The sequence below is a fragment of the Hydra vulgaris genome, chromosome 10 (assembly GCF_038396675.1).
Source record: "Hydra vulgaris chromosome 10, alternate assembly HydraT2T_AEP".
Lineage (NCBI taxonomy): Eukaryota > Metazoa > Cnidaria > Hydrozoa > Anthoathecata > Hydridae > Hydra > Hydra vulgaris.
In genome coordinates this window covers 38,801,538-38,817,500 of record NC_088929.1, presented here as the reverse complement: position 1 = coordinate 38,817,500, position 15,963 = coordinate 38,801,538, and the positions used below count along the sequence as shown (strand labels likewise).

Genomic DNA, 15,963 nt, shown 5'->3' with positions numbered 1-15,963 from the left:
TACCGCATCCCTGGTAGTACCACACTTAACTTTTTCTCCATGCATCAGCCTTGTTTGGCTGATGTGTGGCATAAACAAATTATGCTTTTAAAAATTGTTTTTTAAAAAAAGGTTTGTAACGTTATGAGGTGATATAATGATCCAAAAACAAAAATAAAGTTGTTCCTGAATTTTAACTAGGTCACTTCTTTTTTGGTGCCTTTTTACATCGTGCGCCTCATATTTACATAATTTTGTATTTATTGTTTTGCTTTTTAATGTTATTGTTTCAATTAGATTGAAGAAAAAGAACAATTAAAATCACGTAGATCAAAGCAAGCCGCAAGTGAAGATGAAGATGAAATATCTACTGAAGATGAATTATGGTGGGATGATTCTAAAAAAGAATCTGATGATCCTTGGGACACCATGTTTGGGGATACTGATGAAAATATAGACAATGATTTCTTGCAAAACTCTGATGAGGGTTTGTTTGTTAAATGAAATTTTAGTTTAAAGTTTAAAGTTCAATATATATATATATATATATATGTGTGTGTGTTTATGTGTGTGTGTCTGTGTATGTGTGTGTGTCTGTGTGTGTGTGTGTGTGTGTGTGTGTGTGTGTGTGTATATATATATATATATATATATATATATATATATATATATATATATATATATATATATATATATATATATATATATATATATATATATATATATATGTATATATATATATATATATATATATGTATATATATATATATATATATATATATATATATATAAATTTTGTAGTTCCAAAAAAATGGAATAGCTCCATTAAGGTATTAGCAATATGTCTTAGTATATACAGCTAATACACACAATATCTTTTTTGTTTGAGGTTAGTCTGGACTCAAAAAGGTCCTCAAACAATTATTATAATTTTCCTCAAACAGTTATCATAATTAGTAGAAGATAACAAGCTTTCTTCTGCAAATTGTAATTAAGTGAAAATCCTTCACCCACCCATCTTCAATAATCATTAAATAATTATTCATTAACATTAAATCATTCTAGTCTAGATTTTATTTTATCAAGCTTGTCTTGATCAAAATCAACCCTAGTTATTAACTATTGGCTGTTCCATATTCGCCACTCCACTTTGGCTGTTCCACATCTGCTAACCCACCATTAACTGTTCCACAGTTATGCCATAGTTATCTTGTAACATGTAAATATATTGAACCTTTTTAACTATGAAGCTAATTTTGCTCAGTTAATTATTTGGGAGTTTTGAAAAAAAAAACTGATTTTGGAAATCCAGGACTCAGATTTTCTAATGAAAACCAAGTTAGTAATAAAACTAAAAGTGTTTTTATTTGTTTATTAAACTTTATTTATCTTGCTAGACACTGAAGATGCTAGTGAAACAGATATGGCAACACTTGAAGAAGAAATGTGTGAAGTGAAAGAAAAGTAGTTTTTATGTTATTTTAATTTTTGGTTTTATAATTCTATTTAGTTTACTATGTACTGTCTACTATATACTATCTAGTTGTTTTTTTTTTCTTTGCAATTTTTTACCTTTTTCAGACAGAAGCATTTTATGTATAGCATTTATTATACAATTTAAAAAAAAATAAAAGTCAGATTATTAGATTTTTTCAAAATTTGTTTTTTTTTTTTTAATGAAAATTGTAAAAGTGCATTTTACATTAAATTGCAACAAAGAATTCCAACATTGATCTTGAAATTCCAACATTGGTCTTGAAATATTTTTTGTTTTTATTCATTAACATATTTATCCATATTCATTTTACTTTATTATTTTTGTTTAGAATGTACCAAGAAAAAATTAAAGAGCTTAAGGATAAGCTACAGCAGTTAGAAAAGCGTAAGTTGTTTTTAATAATCACTTTAAGTTGTATTTTATTTTTTGATAGTTACGACAATATTCAAATCCATCTCAAAGCTAATTAAAATTTCTGGACTGCAGTGGATAAGGATACATTCTGTGTTTTATCTTTTTTAAATAATTAGTTTTTAACGAAATCTATTAACTAATTTTAAAGTTTTTTTTTTAGGAACTCTTCCCGAATATCTTGAAATGTTAGAAGAACTGAAAAAGCAAAAAGAAGACTGGATTAGAGTAGCTTGTACATTTTTAGTTAAATTCATTGTTACATTGATAAATAAGTCTAGAGATAAATATCAAATATTTGAATTAGTATGCTTGTGTGTGTGCATATTTGTGAATATATATATGTACGTATATTGTATGTATGTTGTATGTATGTATGTATGTATGTATGTATGTATGTATGTATGTATGTATGTATGTATGTATGTATGTATGTATGTATCAAGGAGCAAATTAACTCAAATTTACCAAATTGCAAAAGTTTTTGCGAAAAAAACAACAAATTTATTGCAATAGTTAAATTCACTATGACTCACATGCTTTAAATATTACTTGTATAAAAGTGATGCTAATCCAGGTAATACAAATATTGGATGAAAATACTTATTTTTATGTGCCAAAATTAAAAAGGAATAGAAATGAAGTAAATAAAAGTGCATTACTACTTCAATCAAATTCAAAAGTGTATACAAATAAACGAACTTTAAATACAACCATTTCTTCGTAATACTTGTGATCCAAAAAATAGATGTATAAATTTTATAGCCACTTCTTTGCAGCAGCAGGCCAAAAGATAGTTGATGTATGTACTGAAGCTCCTGGCAGCAGGCTATGTCAGTGTGATTTCAAACATGTTACCTAAACAGGCATTTATGCATATATATATATATATATATATATATATATATATATATATATATATATATATATATATATATATATATATATATATGTATATATATATATATATATATATAGATAGATACACACATGCATACATAAGTCCTACAAAAAATGTTGTCCCATTAAAACAAGGTTGACAATTGAGCCGGTTAGAATTATAATGGTGTAAGTCAACATTTCCTCAACTTGAAATAATTAAGGTTTTATTAGATTTAGTGTAGAAAAAACCATACAAAAAAAAAACAGTTGCCAGTTTCTTTACATAAACTTACACCTTACACCAGTCTCAAATTTAACATAATGATGATTTGTAATAAAACTATAAATATTGGCTTAACTCAATTTTTTTTTTTTTTGACTTACACTATGCTGGTTCTCACTAGCATAATAAGTAGCATAAATAGTGGTGGTATCAGTATATTGACTGAGGGCTTGGGTTTATAAGACAAAAAAAATGTTGAAAATATTATATGTTTTCATTCTTTTACTTTGTTTTTGTTTTGTTTTTTATATTTAAGGTTGACGCTCAAAACTGTAAAAAGTAAATACTGAGCTTATTTTGCCCATTTCTTGAAATAATGGGTCTCTAGTGTTGTTAAAAATATTTACTACAGTAGTATGTCAACCTTGGGTCTCTAAAGGAGTAAAATAATATATTAAATTTTCAAAAATACGGTTTTATACCAATGTTTTACTTTTATTAGGTTTTTGTTTTTTTTTAAAGATGTAATTAATAAAAGATGTATATAGTAAAAATATTTATAAAAATGTTTATATAATTTTGCTTCTTTTGAGACTGAGACTTAATTTTAAAGAAATTTTAGGTTGTTATTCTTTATTTACGTATATATTTTTAAAAACTTTTAGATGCCTTCAAAGCTTATGAGGTAAAAAATATTATATATAATACAATACTTTTTATTCATTTGTTTGATATAAATTAACAATTATTTAACTGCAAGTGTTTATAAATAATAATTTTTTACAAGGAGAAAGAATTATTAAAAGAGTTTGAACGAGAAAAACGTCAGTCAAAGCAAGATTTTGAGGTTTAATTTTAAATAGTATTTTTTGGAAGTTTGACTTTATTGCTTATTGTTTCCACTAAATTTATTAATAGTTTGTTATATGTTGTGCTGTAAATGCTGTAAAACACAGTAAAAGTATGTTTTATGTTTTGCCAGTGACCCTAGAATATCTCTACAAAACGTTATGTAGAATTATTCTGCAGAACATTGTGTAGAATTGATCAATGTTATAAATTATGAAATTTCAGAGAAAAAAAAGCGAGCTTAAAGAACTTTTAATAAATGAGTTGCAAGAGAAAAAGAAACTCATTGAGTCTGAAAAGTCTACAATTGATCTCATCAATAGTGTTGGGTCCATTCTCCCCATGGAAGTTAAACCTGTAGTTACAAGAAAGTTGCGGCGACGTCCAAATGATCCTCCGCCTGTTGCTGAAAAGAAAAGAAAAGTAGTCACTGCTCAGCTGTGTTTCCTTCTAGATGAGGAACAAATATTAGCTGATCTAAAAAAAATCAATAAAAACTATAAACCTGAACCTCCAGTAATTACAGAAACTGCAGGTGAATTTTTTTGTATTGTATTTTTATTATTACTACTTTTGTTTTAATAAATTTACAAAATTGTAAAGTAATTTTGTAATGTATATTTTATTTTTATATATATATTGTATTATTATTGAAAAGTAAGTTATCAAAACAATATAATAATTAGTTATCAAGACAATATAATAATTAAAGCAATATTGTAAAGTAATATTGTATTATTTTTTACATATATTGTATTATTATTGTAAAGTAAGTTATCAAGATGATATAAGAATTAGTCACAGCTTATGATTATGCAAAAAACTTTTCAAGTTTTGTACAATCATTAGACTAATGAATGCACCCAGGGTGTCATCACCCATGGTCATCTAGGTGCAAAGAGATGGCAAAGGTTTATTTACTTTTTTAAAAATTTTAAAAACATTTTTTTTAGTACAGATGAGTGAAGTTCATTTGTTATGCATAAAACATGTTTTTTTTATGATTATTCTGACATTTTTAATGATTTTTTGACAAATTTAAAAATGATTTCAGGTAACAAAAAAAAATTATCTTAATTAACTATATTCTTTGCAAAAAATATAATGAAACATTCAAACTTAATAAACTTCCAATATTTGTTTTATACATTTGATTACTGCATCGATTCAATTAACTTTTTTTTTGTATCTGGATCTGTCCAAGTTCTGGTGAGAAAAATCTTCTTTTTTTTAAGACATAATGTGCCAACTATTTGATCCAAATCACAGGTCCATAAGTCAATTAATTTTCAATTAACCAATCAAGTAGTTTGACCTGCTTTTGAATAAAAAAGCTTTCTGTGACATGTTCGGAGTTGTTTTGCTTTTTTTATTTATAGTTTTTTGTTGATCAAGAATGTTGACATAAACCTTAAAGTCCATAATTCCATTAGTAATCTATAGTTTCCTTGTTCTGATCCAAGTCATTTTTTACCACCCTTAATCATTGCCTCCATCATTGCCTCCATTGTTGAGCATTCAAAAAGCATTGAAAGGGTTCAAATTTGAATTGTCAATTCACAAAACTTTTTTTCATAATGATATTGGCATGTTTACATTTTTCTTAGCAAATGCAATTCTTTAATTTGAATGAGGCTTTTATAAAGGAAATCTACAACCAAAAGGAATGCTTCTTTGTGTGGAACACAAGAAACCATTCTTTTAGGTTGCTATTCCATTCTTGATGACAAATAAATTGTCTTTTGTCAGAGTTTTTCAGACAAGTATCATACATGAGATTTTAATAACCTTTAAGTAATTATTAAGTTTTGTTATATTTTAATGAAATGTTTTATTGTTAACAAAAAAAAATTTTATTTCCCAATATCTTGATTAAGTTTATTTGTAAAATAAATCATAAAAAATTTTTCTATATTGAAAAATTATTTTTTCTGAAATAACTTTACAAAGTATATTTTTTTAAAGAAAAAATTTTTTGTATGGATACTTATCTTTTATCTACTTATATATTTGTTATTAACTGAATATATTTTTGCATAAGTTGTAGAGAAATGTGACCCTACACAATTTCCTGATGGTGCTGATGCAAAAATCAAAGATGATATGCTATATTATAACAAGGAATGGTGAATTGATTTACTGTTATTAAAATTTTGATATATACTTGTATTACTTATTATTCTGATGATTATTTTACTAAAAGTGACTTTAACTTTGTTCATAAATATATATTAAAAAATGAGTTTTTTATATATATATATATATATATATATATATATATATATATATATATATATATATATATATACATATATATATATATATATATATATATATATATATATATATATATATATATATATATATATATACTATATATATATATATATATATATACATATATATATATATATATATATATATATATATATATATATATATATATATATATATATATATATATATATATATATATATATATATATATATATAAATTATGTTAGTCTATTCTTCAAATAGAGTGCTCAATGTTCTTAAAGAATAGAGCAATAATAAATTAGTAAAAACATTTATCTAATTTTTAGTTGTCTTCAACAGCATGATTCTCCATCAGTAGGTTCATCAGTCTGCATTAGGAAATTAATTCAGATTTTTTAATCAGTAAATTTTCTTGATCTAAATGAGTAATAATTTCAAATTTTTCTTGTAAACATAGTAACATGTTGTTGAAGACAACTAAAAATTAGATAAGTGTTTTTACTAATTTATATATATTATATATATATATATATATATATATATATATATATATATATATATATATATATATATATATATATATATATATATATATATATATATGTATATATATATATATATATATATATATATATATATATATATACCTAACTTAGTCTCATATAATAATAATAATAATACCTAGCAGAAATGTAATTTATGTAAAAGAAAAAAAAGCACAATGGTTTTTGCTTGACAAAAACAGTGCTTAACAGGTAAAGTTTTTACATGATCAAATAAAAATTGTCAAATTATGATTTTAAATTTTTCACATTTCTTTTAATCAATAAACAATAAAAAAAGAAATTTTTTAGATGAAATCGTATAATTAATCCCCAAAAATTTAGGATTACATGTTATTTTCCAAATTTTGAAGTAATGTTATCTTAAAAATATATCAGTAGTATTATTTTACAAATTCTCAGTAAAATTAAATATAGTATAAATAAATATACCAAAATAAATACATATCAAAATAATAAATATATATATCAAAATAAATATAATATGTAATTAAATAAAGTTATTATAAAGATATATCAGGATTTTCTACATGTTCAAGCAGTTAGTGATTATATATGCAGTTTTTTTGATGTTGAATGGATGTGGCCTGGTATTGTGCATGGTGGTTATGTTTTTTTTTGATCGAATTGTTTGATAAATACTGGTTTAAGAGGTTCAAATGTTTGAGGAGCTTTTCAAACTATTGCCAAGAGCAAAATTTAGTTTCAAAAAGAACAGTTCTTTGCTTCCTAATTTGAAATCCTGCATATCCTAGATCTATATTGTATGAAGAAGTATGCACTACAAATAAAGAGATCATTTTTAACAGTTAAGAACTGGGCGCAACTCAATGGAATGTGTTTGTGGTTGTTTTAAAACAAATGATTTAAAACATGAAAATTCCAACGACTATTGCATATTTTATTTCACATAATATTTGTGATTGACCCAATATCTATATTGATGAATAAATAAAAATGAAAGAAATCTTAAAAACATTTACCAGACTTCTTGTATTGCTCATGAAGGGATGATTCTTATATAAAATCTTAAATCCACGATTTAAGATATTTCTTATCAGATGAATGTTTACAAAAAAGTAATAAATTCAAAACTAGTGAAACAATCCTTTTTTTATATCCATCCATTGAACTGATACTTTTTTATATCTATCCATTGAAATGATACTTTTTATATTTATTCTCATTTTTTATGGCTATTATTATTTTATTATTATTATCAGGGCTGTGGAGTTGGAGTCGCGGAGTTGCAACATTTTTAGCAGAGTCAGAGTCGCTTAACAAAATTGTGACTCCTACTCCAATAGTGAAACTTCTTGGTATTGCCCGTGGATGAACAAAATATTCAATTAACCTTATATTCATACTAAACCTCAAAGAACTTTTCATAAATTTGGCACAAAAAAAATTATTTAATTATCGCGTAATATATTTTAAAGAATTCAAAGAATTTTTCAAAAATTTTGCTTTAGAGTCAGAGTTGGAGTCGGAGTGGTACTCTAAAAATTTCAATGACTGGAGTCAGAGTTGGCACTTTTTTTTTTACAGCTCCACACCCCTGATTTTTATGATGCTTGATAGGGTAAAAATCACAGTTGTTTTGATTTTAAAAAAATGTGAAAGCATAAGAGATAAATACCAAAGCATAAGAGTTGAATGCTGAAGCATTAAAGTAATTCAATAGAGAAACACAGACCAGAGCAAAATCAAATCTTTTACTAATTCATTTATTAATTTCTTTTGTTCAATCAGAAAAAGAATCAAATATTTTTCATGGCTTTAACTGATCTATTTAAAGCTCTGGATTTTTTAAATGTAAGTACTAATACTTAAAAAAAATATATATATAGCCTATAAATTAAAATAATTTTTATTACTGTATTGAGAGTAAGCTAACCTAAAGTTTAATTTTGGCAAAAACACAGTTGGCTTAGTTACATTTCTTTGTAGTTGAGATAAAAATGTAATTATTTTCAATCTCTTTGTCGACCATACAAATCCAAAAAATCTAGGATTATATGAACTAACGTCGCACCTGAAAATTCATCATCCTAACATCAAACTTATGCCAGAAAGTTTAGGAAATCCAAAAGCCAACAAAAAAGCTGAATTGAATTTAAACAAGAAAGAGACAGTTCCAATCTTTAATATGCAATCAAAAAACCAAAGAGTTGATATGTTAAAATCTGCAGTTCCAAAATTAAATTTAATTCTAAAAAAGGCGAATATTTAAAATAATGGTTCTTGACCTCCAATCATGGTCTATTGTCAGTGATACTGGGTTTTTTAGATGCTTTTGTTGCTCCAAATTACAAAATTGCTAGCGAAAAATACTACTATCCAGTGTTTTTTTATAAGTTGGATCCAGTAAACTTATAAAAAAATAAAAGTTGCTCTTAAGTAAAAGTTGATACAATCAAAAGCTGAAAGTGTGTCACTCTGTCTGGCTGTCATTTCGTCATGGCTATCAGGGAATTTTTCTGCATCTCTTGCTCTTAATTTGATGAAGAGCAAAAAACATTTTCAGCAAGATTGAAACAACAGTATAGAAATGGGAAATTTTTTTAAAAATTGAAGTTTACATGATACAATGCAGCAAATATAAAAGCAGCTTTTAATGAACCAAACTGTATTATGAGTCAGCTGAATGCCTTAACCACTCCCTTTATCCCGTGATCAAAAGAGAACTATTTTCAGATCCAATCATAGACAGACTGATGCAAAGAATTAAAAAACTCTGTTCTTCCACATCTCATTCTACTGATTTCTACACTGAACTCTACAAACAGCAAGAAATCTAAATTGATATAAAAGATAGACTTGGCTTAAAAAGTGATGTTGCCATAGTAATGGAACAAAGTTATGAAGAAAATGCAAATTCTAAAATTAAGTTACCATTGAATAAAGTAGCATAAAACTACCTCACACAACCTCTCGCATCCACTGATGTCAAAAGACTTTTCTACAGCTGGATATATTATTTCAAACAAAAGAAACAGAATCCATCTAGAAAATTTGCAAAAACTTTTGTCAAGAAATTTTTGTCAAGAAAATCTTCCAGTTACTGGATTCCATTATTAGTTAATTTTATTAATTTAATGTTTTGTTTAAATTATTGATAACTTTATTTTTTATTGATTTTTGGTTTCAGTTCCTGTTCTAGCTTAAGTGTATTTTCGGTTCGGGTTATGAATACTAAGTAGTTTTGGTTCTGGTTATGAATACTAAGCATTTTTGGTTCGGGTTATGAATACACTAAGTATTTTCGGTTCGGGTTATGAATACTAAGTATTTTTGGTTCGGGTTATGAATACTAAGTATATATTTTTGGTTCTGGTTATGAATACTAAGTATTTTTGGTTCGGGCTATGAATACTAAGTATTTTTGGTTCTGGTTCTGAATACTAAGTAGTTTTGGTTCGGGTTATGAGTACTAAGTATATATTTTTGGTTCTGGTTATGAATACTAAGTATATATTTTTGGTTCTGGTTATGACAAAATGTCATTTTTGGTCAATCACCTCTGTATATGAATCAGCTCATGCTGATTCATATACAGCTCATGCTGATTTATATACAGATGTGATGTGATAAATATTGATCAAGTCAATATTTATGTACATAATTATAGAAATGTATACTATCTTCAAATTTATCTCTTTAGTCTGAGATAAGCAATAGGAGCAATGAAAACTTAGTCACCATTTTCAACTTCAATAACTTTGGTTATTGGCCACATATAAATTTCAGCATAGAAGTCTTCAAACTCTACTGGAATGTAGAGTTGTAGTATCTTCTGTCTGCCATTTTTTTGATCTTTATTGGTACTTTCCTGCAGGGTAAGCTTCTTTACTTAAGAAACATAAGTTTGGGCAAACCATTGCTTTAAAGGAAAAGCTATGATTTATTATAGAATCAATAAAAATTTGTCCAATAACCCAACTGCTTATTTAAAAGTACTGCTTTATGTCCTTTTTAACTTGCTTACCTTTGGTTTTATCAGAAACACTCCTTTTTTTGTAAAATTTACCACGTCTTGAAGTCTAAAACCATGTCTTGAGTCTCTCAACCACGTCTTGAAGTCTAAAATTTCTGAGGACTTATCTTTTTGTACCACAAATTTATCATTTTTTATAAGGTCACATACTTGGTCTACTGTGTACAGCCTATCATGTCAGTTTAGTTCTCGCTTTATTATGCTAAAATCCCTATCACACTGTAGGAAGGAGTGCCCTCTTATTGGGTAGAATTGTTCAATCTTTTCAAATTTCTTTAAATCAGTCATGGCTAAGAGTAGCCTAGATAATGAATGGTTTTTTTTTGGTCCCAACATTTATCTGAGAATAAGTGGAGTTTGATAAACTGCTGCTTTACCTTCATTAAATAGTTAAATGGAAGGGGACAAACTACATCTGGAACCTTGCCTGTTGTGGTTTGGTGGTAAATAAAAATGCATGCTTTGTTACTTTCATTGTTATGAACACAAAAAACTTTAACTGAAAGTTGCCTAAGATAGAAGATTTCTTGCACTGGTATTTTTGGGATCTGTATGTTCTGCATAAAGTCAAAACACAACAATTTTTGACTATTGTCCTTGTCATTGACGTCTTTTTGGATTTGATCATAAAACCATTTTTCCTTTGCATTTATGTACATCAAGATCAGATTGAGCACATCTTTTTGCTGCCTCATTGAGTCAAGAACTCCTTAACTTTAAATTGAGTTCTTCACAAGTCGAGCATTTGTCAACTTTCGGCCTTCCGAAGGAAAGATTATAGTTTTCTTTAAAATAGACTTTCCAAGATTGGAAAGCACTCCTTAGTTGGAAAGCTTTCAATGTGCTGTCCGATAAATAGTTCACAAAGCATAAAGTTAATTCCTATTTAAGTTAAGCTATACAGTACAGTACAATAAACAAAAACAATAACTGCCTCATATCATCTTTTGCATTAAGTTGCGTAGATACGTCGGCAGACTGCATAAGAGGAATTTTTATGCTAAAAGGGGATAAGTCAGTGACTCAACTCCTTCTAGCATGAACAGCTCTACAATCGATTGCAGTTACTGTGGTAACCAAGCGTCTGATGTCTAATTTTCTCTGAAATAGTTGAAACCTATTCTTGAAACATCAAAGCCATTATTATTTTGATTTTCAATTTCGTGACATCCCTTTTTAGCATGGCCTGATTCAAATATATATATATATATATATATATATATATATATATATATATATATATATATATATATATATATATATATATATATATATATATATATATATATATATATATATATATATATATACATATACATATATATATACATATATATATGTATACATATATATATACATATATATATATATACATATGTACATATATATATATATATATATATATATATATATATATATATATATATATATATATATATATATATATATATATATATATATATATATATATATATATATATATATATATATATATATATATATATATATATGAAGACCTCAGTGGAAAAACCGGCGTTGTCACATTTAAAAAGTATTGAGAAAGTTATTGATCATTAATAAAAGTAATTAAAAAAATTTAAAGCAAATGAAACTAAGCAATTTAAAAAAATTTATATTATAATTATTTTATTTAAAATCTATTCAAAAACAAAACATTTTGTAATTTTTTATACAAAATTTTTTTTTTCTTTGCTTTAAATAAAGACAATTATTAATGATCAACAAATACTTTCTCAATACTTTTTAAATGTGACAACGCCGGTTTTTCCACTGAGGTCTTCATATATATATATATATATATATATATATATATATATATACAGTTATGAGCATGAAAATAGCAGTACCTGGAATATTTTGAAAACTATTAAGCAATTTTTTTTTACTTATTACTAAAAAAAATTTATTGCATTTATTTTGACACTTCAATCTAATAGAACAAAAAAAATTACATCAATAATAGTTTTACATTTTATTTCAGAAAAAAAAAAAAATGTCAAGAAAGCTTGCAGTCATTGAAATAGCAGTGGTATCTGAAAATAGAGAAAAAATTATTTTTTATGGTATTAAACATTAAAATTGCAAATTTTTTAACATTATAAAGTTAAAAATAAGTATAATATAACAATATTTACCCTTAGTATTTCGTTGCAAAACATTTGTTTTGGATAAAGGCTTTACAACGCCGATGCATTGAGTCAACTAGGCATTGACATTTTTCTGCAGGTATTGCATACCATCCTTGTTGAGAAGCTTCCCATAACTGCTGAGCATTAGTTGGAGCAGTAGAAACTGCTTTTTTAACGTCTCCCTATAAGTTTTCAATGGGGTTTAGGTCAGGTGACTGAGCAGGCCACTCCATAACCTCAACCCCATTGACCTGAAACCACTCTTTTGCCTTGCAACTAGTGTGTTTTGGGTTGTTGTCTTGTTGAAAGACCCATTTTAACGGCATATCTTCATTAGCATAAGGCAGCATGACATTATTGAGGATATCGACATATATATGTTGGTCCATGATACCATTAATCTTATAAATAGGTCCGACACCATTATATGAGAAACAGCCCCATACCATGACTTTGGCTCCACCATGTTTTACAGACTTAATGGTATATTTTTGCTGGAATTCTGTACTAGATGAACGTCTTACATATTGTCTTGAACCTGTACCTCCATACAGAACTATTTTTGATTCATCAGTCCATAATATGCTGCGCCACTTTTTGATGGGCCAATTCAGATGTTAGTTTGCGAACTGCAAACGTTTAGTGGTATGTTTTTTTGTCAACAATTGGACCTGTCGTGGACTGCGTGCATATAAACTTTTTTCTCTTAAGCGTCTACGAACTGTTGTTTCACTCAACTGTAGTTCAAGATCATCTTTGACTTGCTTGGCCGAAGAAAATGGTTTGCTTTTAACAAATCTAATAATTCTTCGGTCTTCTTGCGCGGTAGTCTTACGTTTCCCCCCTCGTTTTTCGACTTTTGCTATATAATTTATGGCATTTGAAATCATCTTTGCTGAACATCCGAGAATATTTTGTATATATGAGTAAGATTAACCCTCTCTATGGTGTTTCAAAATAATGTTGCGTTCTGCTGGTGTACCATGATGTCCTCGGCCCACTTTGAAAGGTTTAGAAAATAATTTTACCATTACGCATACTCAAATAAATAAAGAATATGTTATAACTGAAGTAGTACTTACTTTTTCTACGAAAAATACTAAAATCTCTTTAAGTTTTGTTAACTAACTTTAAAATTAATACAACCACTGCTATTTTAATGCATTTTGTCAATTACAATATTTTTATTAAAAATAAAGATATTCTACAATGTAATGAATTTTCATTTACTCAATTTATTTATCTCATTCTAGTACATACACACATAAAAAATTAGTCCTTCTGTATTAACAGAAAAAGAGTAATAATGAAAAAACGAATAATTTTTTAGTACTGCCATTTTCATGCTCACAGCTGTATATATATATATATATATATATATATATATATATATATATATAAACACACACACACACACATACATATAGGTGTGTGCGTATATATATATGAATGATATTATTCAAAAATATATTTTAGGTATCAAAGCGGAGATGCGATATATTTAAACAGCAGAGACGGGGAAAGATTTAAGTACATTGTTATTATTGTTGTTTATAATTGATTTAAATATTTAAGTTTCAAATATAAAAAATTATCACTCATTAAATTCATTTAGTGAGTAACAGTTTTAAAAATGTTTTTTTGTTTTTCCCTTTTCTTTTCTTTTAAATTAAATGGATTATATTTTTAGCGCTCAGATTCATTCTATAACAGCCAACAAAGAGGTACACTTTATTTCTTCGATAAAATGAGATTTTTTTTTGTCTCCATTCTTAAGTTCTTTTTATATATATATATATCCTTATTATAACAGGTATATTATCTCATTGTTATCTAAGGAATTTTTAAACTCTTTACAGTTTTTAAAATTAATTTATGTTAAATATGTTATGTAAAATTTATTATACTTTTATAGTATATAAATGATATAATTATGCTTAACTTGTTTTTTTCCCTAATAAGTTGTAATAATTTTCAGTATTGATCACACAAACCGTTTAACGATCCTCTGAAGATTTTTTTTTACTCTTTTTAATCGATTTTATTGTTATAGATCTGGATTAAAAAACTAACGGAAGGAACACGTTTAAAGATATATGTTGGCCATCTACAAAGAGGAAAATATTCAATAGAGAGTAGAGCGCCAGCTGTTAAAAAGTGAAGATTTTAAATATGTACATTATTTTTGTTTATATATAAACCAATAATTTATAGATAAACTTTGCTTTTTTAATTTTAACCATAAAATAGCGCGTAGACATGAAATTACTAATAAGATCAAAAATATATTTGTAGTGGCGACTTTTACAAATTCTTAAAAACGTCTAGCGACTGCCAAGAAAGTTATAGCTGCTTAAGTATTTTTACCACAGTTCAAAAACTTCATGCCTTAGTTACTTCAAAGAATTCAAATGTCATAAAAGAAAGATTTGTTGTTTGTGATCGTACAATTATAAAATTTACAACAGGAGGAAACGCTCTGCCTGTTATATTAAACAGAGACCGATTACCTGTAAGACATAAGAAATGAGATCATCATATATTTGAAGATAAAGCACGATCTTTCGAGTTGTGTGGTGTTAGGCACAATCATAAAGGTAAGAAAATATGTTGGAGAAGAAAAAGATCCGGAATGCTTATGTTACGAACAGGACACTTTACTTATATAAGTTTTACAACGTTAAAAGATTTAAATTTAATTGGTAAAAACTTTTTTAAAAAGATAATGTTTAATCTACTGACCTATCTATGCTAGTAACTGAAGTATGTTCCTTTAGGAAATTAGAATTGTTTAATTCTTTTGTACGTACTGTTACTGATGAAAGGCAGGGATCTTGTCAACGTGTTTGAACAATCAGCATCACATTTTTAACCAATAAACCAAAAGTACATTGCAATAAAGTGATCATAATTGATTCTATATGTAAAGAAAAATCATCACAATCTGAAAACACTTTTCCAATTCAATTAATTGAAGTTTACTTCAATTAATTGAAGTTTACTTTCGATCTCAAACTCATAAACATTTTCCCTGCTGTTGTAAGTTTTATATTTGCACTAGCACAAAAACATTTTTCTTTTAGCAAAGAAACAAGAAATAAATCTGTCATGGACATTTGAAACAACTGATCATGTTTTTTTTGTTTTTTCAA

General features: G+C 26.4%; 1 protein-coding gene across 2 annotated transcripts in view; it reads left to right on the top strand.

Moving 5' to 3' along the window:
• The window catches only part of LOC100208903 (sin3 histone deacetylase corepressor complex component SDS3), a 26,857-nt gene extending 11,827 nt beyond the window's left edge, over nt 1-15,030 (top strand). The window contains exons 3-13 of one of the 2 annotated variants that reach the window (XM_065807974.1): nt 277-466; nt 1,377-1,443; nt 1,806-1,861; nt 2,052-2,123; nt 3,659-3,678; nt 3,781-3,840; nt 4,068-4,377; nt 5,890-5,968; nt 14,288-14,341; nt 14,502-14,535; nt 14,865-15,030. In XM_065807974.1, coding sequence (XP_065664046.1) covers nt 277-466; nt 1,377-1,443; nt 1,806-1,861; nt 2,052-2,123; nt 3,659-3,678; nt 3,781-3,840; nt 4,068-4,377; nt 5,890-5,968; nt 14,288-14,341; nt 14,502-14,535; nt 14,865-14,972 — 1,050 coding nt within the window. In that variant the 3' untranslated portion in view covers nt 14,973-15,030. Of the gene's footprint in view, nt 1-276; nt 467-1,376; nt 1,444-1,805; nt 1,862-2,051; nt 2,124-3,658; nt 3,679-3,780; nt 3,841-4,067; nt 4,378-5,883; nt 5,969-14,287; nt 14,342-14,501; nt 14,536-14,864 lie in introns of both variants that reach the window. The other variant, XM_065807973.1, reaches the window with a different exon arrangement.
• Nucleotides 15,031-15,963: the final 933 nt, after the last annotated feature.